Genomic DNA, 17,417 nt, shown 5'->3' with positions numbered 1-17,417 from the left:
GAGTTAGAGAGCAATTTGGAAGAGACTACTTGATTTGTATTGGTTATCTACTTGTTTGGCTCAGAATTTGTAATTTATAGAATTTGGGTTGTGAGAGTTAAACGCTCTTTTTGCAATCTATATTTGTTTAATAAAAGATCAAACAATTAATCCGACCAAATGCATAAACGACATAATAATATTATCTTACTGTGCAAACTGAAAAAAAATTAAAATTTCATCGCAAATTTCACAAATCACGTAAAACCCAAAAGGTATAAAATGTAACTAGTCCTAAAAAGAAACGATCGTGACTCGTGAGTGCTTCCTTAGATTTGATTGGTGGCATTTTCTGGCTTCACCCCTCTTAGGACAATCCCACATCACATCGAACATTAGTAATTTCAGAAGACAAAAATTCCCAGCCGAGTGTCTTCGTCCTTCCTTTCAATTCTCATTTAAACTCCTCGTTCATGCAGATTTATCATGGTTTGAATCTCTAAATTTCTGTGGTTTGTTATCCAATTTAATTGTCGTACTCAAGCATCCCAGTTCTGATTCTGGGGTTCTTCGTTGCCGTTCAACCTCCTCATCAGCTTCTTCAATTTGTTACGGACATAAAAACAGCGTCAGTAGACAGAGTTTTTAGGGTTTAGTAGGACTTGGTCACAATTATCACAAAATATACGACCCAACATGCAAGAGTAAACCATCCGAAAGCTCGAACGAGGAGGAGCACCAGTAGAACCAACGCAAGAGTTCCACACAAGAGGCTAATGTTGTTCATCAATTCATATATATTTGTATTGTTGGAAGCGTGGAGAATGTTGGCAATCGCCAATGTCCCCACGTAAGTGAGTAAATCAGCAATCAACATCACAACAATATCGTGGTCTGTGACAAATGAAGACGGCAAATTTCCGGTCGCATACTTCACCTGGAGGAGGACTCCTAGGATGTTGAGGAGATGGAATATATATTTGTGTGCTGCCGGTAAAGATTTGTGCTGACCACCCTCCACCGTAGTGCTGCTGTATTATAAACAACACAGAAAATTAATGAATGGGAAAATGATCTCCGAAACATTACTCCAATGATAACATGAGTTCCTAATTTTCAATTCTTCAATATTAGTTAATGACTTTGACATGCGTCATCAACCGTTAAGAATATCTGTCCACAAGGGCCACAACCCAAACTCATTTGCTAGCTAATTTACAGCACACAATTAAAACGAAAAAAAATAAAATTAAACGGGCACTAATTTTGTTCCACAAAATCCTATCTAATCAAGTTGAAATGTCAAAACATCACACGATCAAAGATTTTAGGCTTGTATGTGGTCCAATATCCTAGTGAATAAAGTGTTGGGTTTTTCATTAATATGCACCGGATTCGAAACTCTCTCATCTCTTAAATTATTATAACAGTTTCGAATTCTTCCGGTCTTCTTAATAATAATAAATTTTGAAAAAATTGATTTTAAGCTTATTTTGCCTTGAATTTACTTGCACTCACTCAAAATTAACAAGTACGAAACAGAATGAAGAAACTTTTTTCCCAGTTGATTTTGAAAGAACTAAAATGAAAAAGGAAAAAAGAGTTGTCCACAAAACTATCAAGATATACGAGGACAGAATAACAACATACATACATATATGCATACATGGCGAAGTATATGAAAAACTATTTAACCTTGGTAAAAATTATTTATAACTAAGTCTTATTGATAAATTTCCCACCGGCTTGGTGTTACTTAGGCTCATTAATTTCCGGCCGTGGATTTCGTTAGTATTTTTGCCCAAAAACGACACGTGTAAGCATCACCTAATCAAAAAGATTTTCAATTGTTACGGCTGCTTGTCAATTGAGCTGACTAAGATTTGAAGTTTCAATTGTTACGGCTACATGTAAGAGCATCTTCAAATGATATGTCAAAATTTTATTTGATGATTGATGTGACAAATTAAATACAAGTGCTAAATTTTTTTCTTTTTCAAGAAAGATTTTTCAGTGTGACCGTCATACAAGGTGGTACACTATGTGTCCTTATATAAATTATGAGATATGTGTGTTAAAAGGTTAATAACTTACAAATTAAAATTTTCTACTACTTACAAAAAAACACATGGTGTTTCCCGTCATAACTAAAAAATTTTCCTTTTCCAATAGATGTGTCAAATATTTATTTTATTATTTTATTAGGCCTAGAGTTACATTAACTATTAAAAAATAATCAAAATTAGTTTTAGTTTGTATTCTATTGGTTGTTAATGAGACCTATGCATTAAAAAAATAAATTAAATATATTTGACTCCTTCTTTGTTTGCTATCAAAAAAGGCAGTTAGAAAGTAAAGAGTCAAATGACTCACATGCCATATCATATATGGCATATCCATTGGAGAACACTTGAATGTCTTTTAGGGCTAGTTTGGTATTGTTGTGCTTTGAAAACAAACTGCTTCTGCTGTGTTGTGAGAATAAGCAGCTGTGAAATAAAGCAGCAGAGTGTTTGGTAAACTTTTTTGTAAAAGTGCTTTTGAAAAAAAAAAAAACAGTATTATAGTGTTTGATAAACGTTTATGTAAAACATATGTGAAAAAAAAAAAAAAAACTGGTTTTTCAAAGCTGGGTTTTGCAGCTTTGTGTTTTTGGCTTTTTTTCACCCAAAACTGTGAAAAAAACTGAAGTTAAATGTTTACCAAACATAAAAAGAGCTTTTTTTTTTATAGCCATTTTTTTTTTCTTCATAATCACCTCAGTGCCAAACGAGGGCTTAATCATATTTGACATATTTGACATCTCCATTGGAGATGATTTAAGTCGGCTTTGGGAGAATAACTTGTATGAGCTTTGCTTGGCATTGGAAATTTGGAATTTCCTGAGTAACATTATAATTCAATAAAAACTCGACACATAGCAAGTGTTAATTCTAATCCTTTATTATTTTATATTACTCTCATAATTATTTTCTATACTGATTAATATAAAAAATGAGATTAATTTAAGGGAGTTTTAACGAAAAGTCTGCGATACTGTTCACTTTAACGAAAAACCATATTTTTACACTAAAAAGTCAAATATAGTACTATTCACTTTACTCTTTATTTTGTCATTATCGTTAAAATTTAAAGTTTTCAAGCCCTTTTCATTAGTTTTCCTTTAATTTAATAGTTCATTTTTTTTCACTCTTCTCCTCTCTCTCGTTTTCTCCTAAATTTTCTCTACTGTCTTCTTCCCCGTTCTTTGTCTTTGTCTTTCTTCGTAAGAATACAGAAAAAAAAACAACTAAGCCATCTTCTCCAACTATCATAAAATGTAGAAAAAAAATTCCAACACATATGTCACTTTTTTACAAAAGTCGTTTGTTCATTTTTTTTTCATTTTTTGAGCAACATTTCATTGCCCAGCACGCCACTTGCATATATACTCAAATAAATTTGTTGATGCATTTTCTAGAGATTCTTTGCTGAGAAAATTTGAGAAGAAAACATTTAATGGCTTAATTGTTTTCCCCCCATTATCCTTTTGAAGGCGGACAGACACAGAGTGAGGTCCAGTCCATTGGTTAGGACTTGGGATGCCCGCATGTAAGAGAAGTTTTTAGTTGTGACGGAAATGCAAGTATATATATCCCATTATGTGTTTTAACAGGAATAGTGAGAAATTTTATTTTTTAAGTTATTAACTTTTTAGCACATATATCTCATTATTTATTTAGTGACACGTGATGTATCATTCCGTGTATCGATCATACTGAAAAATAGAATCTATTGCGAAGAAGATAAAGGGAGGGAAGTGGGGCCATATAAGCATCTCCACCTTAATTGCGCTGACCAAAATTTGGAGTTTCAATTGTTACGGCTACATGTCATCGACTATGCAAAGAAAATACCTGGGCTATTGGTTACTGCACGTGCCCTACACGTGCAAAAAGCTTTTTTACATGACTCTGTGCTGGCATATAGAGTTTTGTTTATTTTTACTTTAATTTTATTTATTTCTAAGATATGGACTAACGGTTAGAGAAAAGATAACAAATATAAATAATTGTAGGAAGATTCCACTAAGTAATTGCACCTTTAAGTTATAAGACAAACTCTTGTAATTCCAAGAGATACAAACACAATTGTGGAATTAATTTGGGATCTCCTTCTATATTGCTTTGCATTTAGCATATCTTATTGCACATTAGATTCATTTTTTAGCATATCTTATGTGGTTTAGATTCAGTTTTTAGTGCAGATACAATTGTAACCACATTAGAGCAAAAAAAATGCCACAAAATGAAAACATAAAATAATAATTACAATTTAATAATTATTAGTCAAGCAATTATAGGCTTTGTATGCCTTCTTATAATTGTTCATATGTAATTATCTGTTATGTATTTCACTTCAATTAAAAAAACAAACAATCAACTCGCGCAGAAAAAATAAGTTTAGGATGTAAACTACATAATATATGGGTTGAAATCTGATTGTAAAGAATCAACGGCAGGCTTAGAACCTGGAAGAAAACTAAATCTTTCTAAAATGATTCGTAAGTTGGAGACGTCTTCCTCAAATAAAATAATTTTTCATATCAGACGCCTTGACTATGTTCATAGCACCTGACCTTGTATTGGTACAACTAAGTTGCAACTCTCCCAAAAGACAGAACCATGATGAACATAAACGACGGGACAAGAGGCTAACATTGTTCATGAGTTCAGCCAAACTTGAGTTGTGAGCTTGGAGTATAATTCCATATGGAGTGACCCTAGTGTGGGGGAGAGAGAAAATGCATTTGTGGAGTAACTTTAATGAACCATGCTTGGTTTTTATTAGTGATACATTATTTGTTTTGTAAATTTGATTTAAAAATTTAGTCTCTTTAAACATTATCCTTTGTTTTATATGGTTCATAAAACTATTACCAACCTAAAAGTTAAACAAATTAAATAAGTTTGAAAGTTCAAACTCCTCCAATACCATTATCCCCTTTCGCTTGCAAGGATAAGATATCTTATCCTTGCCTGCAACAAAGTCCACAAGTAAATAGTCATTTTGATTTATGTGTGGATTTGCCAACGAATGACTCTAACTTTGCAACTTTCCTTAGAGTAAATGCGGATGAATGACACTGGGTTATATATAGTGAGTGAGTAAGGTAATATTTGTAATAATGTGATCATAGATTCTTTTTCAAAACTATGAGAACTCATTGAGGATAATTCCATATGTATTAAAATGCTCTATGGATCATACTATGGATTATGTGTATCTTTAGATTAGTTTATCTTAATTTGCTCTTATATCTTTATTAATTAATGAAACTCTCTTTATCAACTAAAAGAGGATGAAAAGACTACTTAGTTTTCTATCACACAAAAAAAATGATGGGCAATAATGTAATTTCACAAGTCCAAATTTTACTGTTTTTTATTGAAGCCTTCTCACCTACATATGATGTTAAAATACCTCCAATATTAAAAAAAAAAAAAAAAAAAAAAAACCAAAAACAAAAACCTCCCACTCCCCCCCCCCACGTTCTCTCTCCCTCTCTCCCTCTCTCCCTCTCTCCTTCTCATTTTCTAAAAAAATGTGTTCATACACACAAAGTGTGCAGGCAAACGCTAGTTATATTTAATTAAAGTTGGCCCTCAATAGAGATGCCACCGGAGATGTAAAAGACCCATTTACTATTCACTTTACCCTCTTTTTTTTTGTCCTTATTATTAAAACTCAAAGTTTTCAAGCCATTTTCATTAGTTTTCCTAAAAATTAACCCTTAATTTCAAAAATGTTATTTTTTATAAAATGTTTCAAATATATCTAAAATTCCATCTAAATGGACACAAATACCCTCAAATTTAACAATCAAATAAATTAAAGACTTTTTAGCCAAAATGATTTGTGACATTGACATAACTCCTTAATCTGGTCCTTAACAATTAATGATAATCAATGGTAGTGTTCTTGAATTTGTCTATTGTGAATCATTTTATTCTTTCTTTGAATTTGTCTATCATGATCATTTTAGTTTTTTCGTGAAAAATCTGTTAATTGCTCTGTTAGTGTGATGATGTGGCGCCATGTGAGTCTCACAAATACAATCATATAACGACATGTAAATTAACTTTAAAAACTATTTTATATTTAAAACTAAAAATGATATTAGTAAGAAAAAAGGCATTGAAGGCATGATTGAAATTATGCTGCTCCCACTTGCGGTAACCATGACAATGCTCAATGTCGGTGATGAGGGGGTCGAAGGGGATAGGATTGTGGTGGTGGAGTGTAGAAGCGAAGGTGAAGGTGGACCGGAGCTTAAGGCAACAGTAGCTAAAAAGCCTTTAATTTATTTAATTGTTAAATCTGAGGGTATTTATGTCTGTTTAAGTAAAATTTTGTATATATTTGAAAATTTTTATAAAAAGTCACATTTTTTAAATTAAAAGTTAATTTTTAGCTATATTTGATAAATACTCGTTTTGGAAGCCAATGATCCGAACCCGGATTTAATACGATTCATGACTGTAAGCGATTGGTGAGAAAGCAAGCATTTTGGGTCGTCTTCTTAGTTTTCATTCATAATTTATTTATAAATTCTGTTAAATATTACAATTTTATTTAATTTTTTTATCGAATAAATTAATTTAATTTTTTTAGGGTGATAGCAATTTAATTTGAAATGAAATCTTAATTGGGGTAGTCCATATAGGTGATAGAGTGGACCTCGTGATGACACATAGGCATATAGCATAGAAACTGACCGAAAAATTGACCAATATATGATATTGCAATGAAATCTTAATTTTTTGTATGAGGTTGTGCAGTTTTAAGATTTTGTATGGAGCTGCAATTAAACACAAATTTAAGGGCAAACTGAAATTTACCCTTTAATTAAACTATCCCGTTTTGGTTTTGGGATTGGGATTCTTCCGTGCCATTCAATCACATGTCAGCTGCATTTGTTCTACTTGTACAAAGTCTTTTCAAGGTTGGGTAGGATTTAACCACAGTTTTCACAAAGCATATAGCCCAGCATGCGAGAGTAAACCACCCAAAAGCTGGAACTAGGATTTAACCACAGTTTCCACACAAGAGGCTGGCTCTGTTCATCAATTCATAGAGATCTAAATTGTGGGAACCTTGCAGTATCTTGACAATCGCCAACGTTCCAGCGTAAGCAAATAAATTGACAATTAACATCAAAACAATAACATAGTCTGTGTCAAATGGAGATTCCTGGAGGTTACACATTTAATTTGTAGGAGCACGCCTAGCATGGTGAGGAGAAAGATAATACATTTGTGGAGAACAGTATCCTCCCTTGTGTTGCTCAAAAGAAAATTAGATTAGTAAGTGGATGAAAACGAAAGAATTGATCAATTGATGTGTGTTACAGAATATCTGGAAACATTATTTGATCCATGACTTGATCTAAAAATTGAAAACGAAAAAGAAAGTTACGCAAAGTACAGTCAATAGGTTAACAAGATTGTGTACCATTTCCATTATGCTTTACAATCGGCTTGTGATTGAATGCAGAGGCCAGTAGACTTTCACCAAACTAGCGTGCATGAATGAAAAGGCTTCTGAGAAGAATGAGACTCTCGCCCGAGCTGCGACTCAATAAGCAAAAAAAAAAAAAAAAAAAAAAAAAAAAAATCTTAGGGCTTAAGTGCGAATCGTTTCTATCCGTATCACGAATGTTCACCGATCTAAGCAACAAAAGAAAAAAGGGTGCGTCAGATATGAAGGATTGGTTGGCGGCTAGGGGATAGGTCGTTGCCCAACGGTAACGTGAGCGATTGTCTGTATTGTCTATATTGGAGCCAGGAGGATCCCTTATCTTCAAACCATGTCCATTCATTGTACATCGTGCGATCATTTTTCGTCAGATATTATTCATATTTAATTTAAAATAAAAATATTTAAAATAATTTCTAATCGCACGATATATTTAAAATGATTTCTAACCTCACAAATAGGATCCTCATTGTATTGGAGGACTCATAGTTAATGTGGGTGATCATTTTTGCTCACCTAATTTATGCGTCGATGTCCTTGGATTATGAAGTCTATGTCGATGTCCTTGGATTATGAAGTCTATGTCGATGTCCTTGGATTATGACATCTACGTCTATGTCTATGTCCAACGGCAGATTTTCCCTGTGATTCTAACTCGTTAATAAATTTCTCACACGACAGCCCAATCAATTATATTCATCACACTCAGAGGACAAGTCACAAGCAGCTTCGCGTTGTGCTGCAGCAATGGACAACCCTGCCCTCCCTGCCTCCTCCGCACGTCCCGAAACTCAAAAAATTCACAGAAGCGTTTCGTACACTGACTAGGGGTTTTGACTATTCAATTTTTACGCCTGCACGAACGGTTTATTGTTTATTTATTTAGGATTTTGCCAAATGTGACCCAGTTTTTCATTTTTCTTTTTTAAGAAATCGGCGAAATCAACTATTTGAATCTATAAAACCTCTTTCTATATTCAATTTATCCTTTACATCTATATAGTTTTTAATTAAATTATCAATATCTCTTTAAATCCAATTTTACTACCTAAACTACCCTCACAAACCTAATATAATATACAAATTTATTTTTACACCCATTTGAAAAATAAAAATCCAAAATCAATGTTCTACAACTTGTTTTCCACAACTCATTGATTGAGAGTATAATGTCCATACATATATGGAGTCGTGTTTGATGAATTGGTTAAACAAGCAATCTGGGAAGTTATGTGAGCAAACAAGATTAGATGAAGTAATTAACTCAAATGTTACGATGTTTTTGTGCTTATTTGAGATTGAAATGTTAAACCAATATGCTTATTTCTCTTACAATAGAAATCAAGTTGTTTTTACCCCATAGCCGCTTCATAAACAAATGTAGTAGCACTTTTCAAATGCTTTGATCTCAAGTTTTTACCTCGGTTTTAAGATTAGGTGTATTGGGTGGTGGAATTGTGATATGTAAATCCATATTCTTAGGCATCACTTGGGTTTTAGCCCCAGTAATTCAAATCTGCATGAATTATAGGACTCAAAATCATTTTATACATACACATACACTGGTAATAATAATTAACTTGGGCCCTCAGTTATCATTGGAACTGGAAGTCGGTATATTGATAAATTTTAGTTTGATTTCTGATTCATCTTGTATTTAATGGTAATTATACAATAGGGTAAAACTGAAAATTCACATTTTAAATTTAAGTTGGGTGTATAGTGAGGTTGTATGGGTTCAAATAAAATTTCCCATCAACTTATCATTCACCAGCTTTATTCTTTATTTATTAATATATTTTTAATATTTAAGATTTTGTTAGTATTTAGAAATCATGGCGACACTCAGAATAAGATCATGTAAGTGCTTAGAAGTTAGATCACGTTTATATATCTATTGTACGTCACCCAATTGTGTATTGTACTATTGATTATGTGTATCTGTTGACCCTAAAAATTACAAAACCTACGTGGCGCGCAGGCCGAGTAACTAGTAAGCTAACTACGTCCTTCGGTTGAATGCGGGGCGTGCCAACTCGTCGGCCGAGCTCGGCCGAGGAGTAAAATTTGTTGATGTTGCTTTGAGCGCGTTGTTGACTTCTATCTTGCGATTGCGACCGAGGAAGGAACACTCTCGGTCTCTGGATTCTACAGCCTGAAGACAAGGCTGCTAATTCTGCGGAGTTCAATAATCGTCGGAGCCTGATTCGGTCACTGTGATTATATTCGTAAGAGTATAAGCACGTCGAATCGAGACCAAACTGTATGGGCACAGGTACTCGAACGTGATGTATGTCTTGATGGTAAACGTAGTTCGGCCGTCGGAATGCCAAACCCTGAAACCTACTTGCGAGTATCCAATCATAAAATTACTCGGCGTCCTGTACGCCGAGCAATGCAATTCGTAACACCTGACTATGCTGAAAAGGCTAGCAAGGTGACCTCTGCCAATAAAGGTTTGTAAACCCTTCTCGCCCGAGACTTAGATAGATAACCGGTCGACCTCGACGCAGTGCTGTTTATCCAAACTGAAGGTGCTTCTCGGTCGGCTGATTCTGCGGCAACAGTGCTGTTTATCCAAACTGAAGATGCTCGCCGGGTGCTTCCACAGTGCTGTTTATCCAAACTGAAGGTGTGTCGGCGGGAAAAAGAAAAGGAAAAATCTCAAGGTGTTTGAGAGGTTTTGCGCAGGGCAATTGTATGCTGATTGTGAAGATCTTTTTACGTTGCCACTACCTCTGTATTTATAGGGACATATGCGTGTTGGTTGATAAGCTGATATCGGCTTCCGCCATGCATTAGAACTCTTCCACTGATTGCGTCAGATAAGCCTTACTATTCCCAAAACTCTGAACTTAGTCAAAATTGCAACCTAATTCAATCCTTATGCAGCCCTATCATATCAAATCCCAAGATAGCCTGGATGCTTGGATTTGATCAAATAATGCCCATCAAAATAACCACCAATCCACGTACACCGTTGTGGTTGGTTGCTTTTTGGAGATAACCATCACAAACTTGTGGTGTATAATTACCTAGGAAATAGTCTCCCAACCTTCCACGTATATGCATGTGTTGACTTAAAGAATTGCAAATGAATTGCAATTCTTCTACTCAATATTATCCTTCACTTTTCATCTGACGGTTGGAAGTATGCTTACCCAACGACCTTGATTACTCGGGCCGATGGTGTAATTTTGGGTCCAAACAGTATCTTTAGATGAGATTATCTAAATGTGGGAAAAAAATTATGTGAAAATATGTGAGAAATGGTGAAGGAAAAAATTAGAAATTAAAAAAAAAAAAAAAAAAAAAAGTGGGTTGGGCATAAAAAACAAAAAAAGGGCTGGGACAAAAAAAAAAAAAAAAAAAACCTAAGCCCTAAACCCTAAAGTGGGCTGGGCAAATGGAAAAGAACAATAAATAAATGAAATTGGGCTAGCCAGCGAGCTAGCTGAAGATAGCCAGCCGGTTGGCCCTTAGGCCTTTTTTGACTAGTGGGGCCTTTGCAATATGAATTGGTTATGAACTACTAACTAGCATCAATGATATTTACACCAAGAGATGAAGGAATAAATTGGTTACGAACTACAAAGTAGCATTCATGTATTGTTCAACTATGGTATAACTTATAAGTTAAGGTAGCCCTTGCAATATGAGCTGTTTCAATTTGTCACAGGCATAAAAAGGTGCTGGAAGTGCACTTTCACAAAATCCTTTCAAGTATTGGTACGACTAAGTTGCAACTCTCACAAAACAAACCCTCCAAGCATCCACAAGATGATAGCGAACCACTCGAAAGCCAGTACCAGGATGAACAATAACATGATGGAACCAAGAGTTCCGGACAAGAGGCTAACATTGTTCATGAGTTCAGCCAAATGTGAGTTGTGAGCTTGGACTATCTTCACAGCTAATGTTCTAGGAGAAAGAAAATGCATTTGTGGAGTGACCCTAATGAACTGTTAGACCATCTCCAACAATGGCTTATAACCTAAAATTCCCCTTTTTTTTCCCCTCAAAACTCACTCCAACCCATGTGCTAAATAAAACCTAAAACCCAAAACTTAAAAGAAGGCCAAATACCAGCCCGTTTTTAGGCCAAAACTCATTATGGGTCCTACCTGTTGTGAGTGAAACACGGGCTGTGAAGCCCAGTTTCCTTTCCGCCAGACGCGCACGCGCCGCACGCACCATCATTAACCTCTCAGCCGACAGCCCCACGTGGGCCTGTTCCCTCCGGTTTCAAAGCAAAAGCAGCCTAACGGCTACTTTTTGTAATCCAATGGTGAATTTTAATGGGCCGTTGGTTAATCCAACGGTCCAGGTTCAATTTTTTTTTTTTTTTAGTTTTATATTTATGTATTTATTGAATCCAACGGCTTAGATCAAATCATGTATTGATTTAGTGATTTTTCAAAATTTATCGGAATTTAAATATTTTTAGGTTAAAATGTTCATAAAATTAATTTAGGATAGTCTACATAAATTTTTTTTTTTTAAAAGTTAATTTAAAAAAAAAAAAGCCTTAATTCATTATTTGATAATCTGGGGCTAAAATTTTAAGCCAGAAGGGTTGGAGTAGAAAAGCTGTTTCTGGGTTAAAACCTAAATTTTCTAGGCTAAATATTTTTAGGTTTTAGGTCACCATTGGAGATGGTCTTACCACCACCTCTTTTGTGCAGTTATATTATGTACACAATCCTATTTTTTTTGTATTAATAAATAAATGATACGTGAACTTTTTATATGTGCCCACTGCCACATTTTTTTTACTTTTTACTTTTATATAAATTTTTTAGGTTTTATGTTAATATTCTGAAAAGGCCACACAAGTTTTTCTTCATGTGGGGAACTCGGTACAAGAACACGCATCACATAGAGTTGTACGTCACTTCATGTACTGTTGTCCGCATTTTATGTTGTCGATTTAATTTTATAATAAAATTTCGATAAGGCCCTCATGATATGATGAGATGGCAAAGAAAATTAACAAATTATAACTTGTTAATATTTTTGGTATACTGTAGAAAGATTCCACAAAGTAATTGCACTTTTACGTTATAAGACACAACTCTTGTAATTCCAAGAATTTCAAACACAAATGTGGAACTAGTTTGAGATTTCTTTCTATTATGGCATTTAGCATATCTTATCGCACTTGATTTAGTCATTTTATTTACCGCAGACACAACTCTAACTAAATTAGAGCAAAAAAAATGACACAAAATGAAAACATAAAATAATAATCACAATTTAAGAATAATTAATCAAGCAACTACAGGCCTTTTATGCATTTTTTATATATATTTGTTCTAAATATCATAAAATACTTCCTTTTTTTTTTTAACAAATGATATTACTTACAAAAAAAAAAAAAAAAAAAAAAAAAAAAAAAAAAAAAAAAAAAAAAAAAAGTGGACTATTCCAATTCAGTAAAAACTAAAAAGAATCCACATTCAACTGAAAAGTGCAAAACAATAAAAAGAACGCACGTCCAAAGTAGTTGACGTGGCTGTAAAGATAAACACAAGAAATCAACCCCAATGATATTACTGATATTTCAAATAATATTTAAAAAATCAACTACTTTGAACGCGTAATTGACCTTTTGATACTTTGAACGTGGGGTGATATTTCATGTATACATTTGAAAATCTCGTGTCTCATCTCGCTCCGAGACTCATTCGTTAACAAACAATGCGCATAACATTCTCAGTTTCTCTAATTGTTGAGTTGGAAATCTTTAACCTGCAACCATATAAGATGAGATATGTGTAGATGACTTGAAATCTTCATTCGCAATAGACTGAAATCTCGATACGTTACATATTACTTAAATTTTATACCAAATATTTTAGAACATCCTTCAAGGAAATATCAAATTTAAAACATCAAAATGGTATTTAGATGATTTATGTGGTAATTGACATTTTGTACAATTTTTTGCTCCACCCCCATATGTTAAATAATAATGTCATACTAAATTTTTTTCATCTCTTTGTGGTGTTCAATTATTTATACAACAATCAAATACTTGAAATACAAACATTTATTTTATATTGCATCACATCTATTAAAAAAACTATTAAATAAATTTGACAGCGAAAGACTTTGCCTTCAATTGCCTCAACGCCACATATAAACTGAAGGCTCAGTTAAAGAGAGTTTGCTGCCAATTTTTTACTGTTGTCTATGTGACAATTTTGACATCTCATTTGAAGATGCTCTTCTATGTATTGTGGTTTCATATGCCATTCTTTAAAGTTTCATTTCAAATTTCAACATTGTTAGCAAATTTTCATCATTTTCGTCGAAAACAACCGATGTTGATATATTCACCAATATTTTTACAAATTTACACATCGATATTTTCACCAATACTAATATTTTAAACATTGTCCCAAAGTAAAGTTCTTGCCTTCTAGTATATTAATAATAACATTAAAATTTTGGTGTTTGTTATTGGCACTCCAAACTTTTTATATTTAGAAAAAAAAAAATACTTATAAAGAGTGCAATTTGAAAATTTTAAAGTGCTAATAGCAAATTAGGCTATCACACAATAGACATCCTAATTTATTATCGAATTTGCTATTTACGAGATTCGAATGTAAGACCTCTCACTTTCTAATAAAAAAAATATCACCGTATCCTAATACTGAATGGCAAATGTGATTCTTATTATAATGCCTTTTCTGCCTTTCGCCAACTTCCCCAAGTATACAGAGATTTTCAGTCGTTCCCTACCTTGTGCTCACTGCTCCTCCAAAATTTTCTTTTTGACTCTATGGTTTATACACACTGCTCCTCTAAAATTTTCTTTTTGACTTTATGGTTTATACAGAGATTTTCAGTCGTTCCCTACCTTGTGCTCACTGCTCCTCTAAAATTTTCTTTTTGACTTTATGGTTTATTTATTTCAGGTTTTGGACATTTCGGCTGATATACGAGAGTAATTCGAGATTTTGATTTCACGGGGCCCTGTTTTGCCATATTTTTTTTGTTTGGGAACTGAAACCTCAGCATATATCATGGACTTTTTTCTTTTTCGGGATTTTGAAGGTTATTCCGTGTTAGTTTGAACAAAGTTCTTTTTAATTTTTTTATTTCTTAATCTCAAAACCGAGAACTATAATTTAGAAAGACGTGCCCTAAACACAAACTGGTAGAGTTTAGCAACTCCAAATTTTTAACAATTTGAAAGAAAATTACTTTTATGAGTAGTACACGATAGAATTTGGGAGTGTACCCTATTAAAATTAGAATATTACATATTCTTTACTCTTAAAATTAAATTTAAAAATGAGTGATTGTGCATTCTTGATGATTAAAAGAACATTTTATGTAGAAGTGAAACCACTCGATATAAGTTATATAGAATCTTATCAATTTTCCGACATAGGGAGTATTGTATTCTTCAAGAAAAATAATTTGAAGGTTTCTACCATTGTGTTAGTTTCAACAAAGTTCTTTTTAATTTTTTTATTTCATAGGCTCAAAACAATGAACATGAATTTAGAAAGACGTGCCCTAAACCTGAATTAGTAAAGTTTAGCCACTACAATTTTGTTTGTTTGTTAATACAATGATATTTACACTAAATGATGGATGAATAAATTAGTTTCGAACTACTAATTGGCATTCATGTATTGTTCAACTGTGCTATAACTTATAAGTAAAGGTAGCCCTTGCAATATGAGCCCTTTCAATTTGTCATACGAACTACTAATTGGCATTCATGTATAGTTCGAACTTGTGTTCCTGCATGGAGGATTAACATTAAGGTCTGCATCCATTATCAAAAAGCACATGCCTTGTACTACAAAGACAGAGAAATCGATGAGATGAAGTCTTACTGTTACATGCATTTGTGTAATACAATTATTATGTAACGATTAGATATGATCTGATATGATATTCCAGTTCAATTATCATACTCAGGCATCCCCGTTCTGATTCTGGGGTTCTTCGCTGCCGTTCAACCTCATCACCTCCTTCATTTTGTCACCGACATAAGAAACAGCGTCAGTACACAGTGTTCTTAGCGTTTGGTAGGACTTGGTCCCAATTACCGCAAAATATATGGCCCAACATGCAAGAGTAAACCATCCGAAAGCTGGAATGAGGAGGAGCACCAGTAGAACCAACGCAAGAGTTCCACACAGGAGGCTGATGTTGTTCATCAATTCATATATATTTGTATTGTTGGAAGCTTGGAGAATGTTGGCAGTCTCCAATGTCCCCGCGTAAGTGAGTAAATCAGCAATCAACATCAAAACAGTGTTGTGGTCTGTGACAAATGGAGACGGTAAATTTCCGGTCGCATGCTTCACCTGGAGGAGGACTCCTAGGATGTTGAGGAGATGGAATATGCATTTGTGTGCTGCTGGTGGAGATTTGTACCGACCATCCATAGTTGCTGTATTATAAACAAAACAGAAAATTAGTGAATGGGAAAATGATCTCTGTAACATTACTCTAATGATAACAGGAGTTCCTAATTTTCAGTTCTTCCATATTAGTTAATAACATTGACATGCATCATCAACCGATAGAATATCTGCCCACAACCCAAACTCATTTGCTAGCTAATTAAGAACATGAGCTTATAAAAGACCCCGTTTCCTATACATATTGATAAGAAGGCCTGTTACAGAGTATCTGGAAACCAAATTTATTTGATCCATAACTTAGACCTGGAAATTGAAAACGAAAAAGAAGGTTACGCAGAGTATCGTAGATAGGTTAACAAGATTGTTTCCTGTTTCCCTTGTGCTTTACAATCAACTTCTGACGAAAGAGTAGATGCAACATTCTTCATGTGAGTAGACTTTCACCGAACTAGGAGTCCGGCGAAGAACAATGAATTCAAAAAATTAAACAACTAAAAACTAAAGAAAATGTACTAACCCAGCTGGGATTTGTGGAGGATTAACCGAAGTACCGACTGCTTTTGAGTTCTTTTCTTGCCGGGGGATGGGGGGTCTGGGTTAAAACGCCGCCGGGGGGGGGGGGTGGGGATGTGGGAGGAATGTTGAGGAGGAGGGGGCGGAAATGAGGTTTAAAAAGAAGAGAAAAGAAGGGGGGGGGGGGGGGGGGGGTGGTGGGTGGTTGGGAAGGGGAAGGTATGTGGGGGAATGAGGAATTGCGAAAAGTGCGAATTTTTTGTTTTCTAGCAGACCTGGAGCTTAAAAGGCTCGAATTGCGAAAAGCTTTTTCTTTGTTTTCTAGCAGACCTGGAGTTGGAGAAATTTTTCTAGCTAAAAGGTTCGAATTGCGAAAAGCTTTTTCTTTGTTTTCTAGCAGACCTGGAGTTGGAGAAATTTTTCTAGCTGACCTGGAGCTTAAAAGCTAGCAGACCTGGAGCTTAAAAGGTTCGAATTTCGAAAAGCTTTTTCTTTGTTTTCTAGCAGACCTGGAGTTGGAGAAATTTTTCTAGCAGACCTGGAGCTTAAAAGGTTTGAATTGCGAAAAGTGCGAATTTTTTAAAAACTAATCCTTTTTTATGTTTATTATTTTTTTAAAAACTAACTTTTCTAAGCCCAGAGGGTTAACCGAATTGTTTGTATACATATATGTGCTTATTTTGTTCGAAGTTTGGGGAACTCTCTCTCTACTGCAGTTATGTATGACTGTTGAGGGAAGGCATGAGAAGGGAGAGAGAAATGATTTTTTTTTTTTTTTTTTTTTTAAACAAACGATGTTATTTATATTAAGAGAGTGGAAGAGTAGGAGAGCGGGCTAAGTTTCATAATAGCTAGCAATAATATGATTTAAATTTATCTTTGACAATAATCGAATCTAATACCTCTTACTTACAAATGAAAAATAATATCATTAGGCCGTAGTAGTAATTGATAATAGTCACGTAATTTCTATCTATCATTAGATATGACTAATGCTAACGATAAAATTAT

The 17,417-nt window shown here is 34.1% G+C and overlaps 1 protein-coding gene and 1 pseudogene across 1 annotated transcript; both read right to left on the bottom strand.

Annotated features, from left to right (window-relative positions):
• Positions 1–459: 459 nt before the first annotated feature.
• Positions 460–8,858, bottom strand: LOC148694046 (uncharacterized; annotated as a pseudogene).
• A 6,579-nt stretch (positions 8,859–15,437) lies between these two features.
• On the bottom strand, positions 15,438–15,914 carry LOC148694045 (uncharacterized). The gene has a single exon (XM_088700124.1). The coding sequence runs from the start codon at positions 15,912–15,914 to the stop codon at positions 15,438–15,440; it is 477 nt and encodes a 158-aa protein (XP_088556250.1).
• Between the last annotated feature and the right edge of the window lie 1,503 nt (positions 15,915–17,417).

This window comes from Pyrus communis, chromosome 9 (genome assembly GCF_041283825.1).
Source record: "Pyrus communis isolate YQ-2024b chromosome 9, ASM4128382v1, whole genome shotgun sequence".
In the NCBI taxonomy this organism is placed as follows: domain Eukaryota; kingdom Viridiplantae; phylum Streptophyta; class Magnoliopsida; order Rosales; family Rosaceae; genus Pyrus; species Pyrus communis.
The sequence above is the reverse complement of the archived record's forward strand: the minus strand, read 5'-3'. Positions and strand labels throughout refer to the sequence as shown.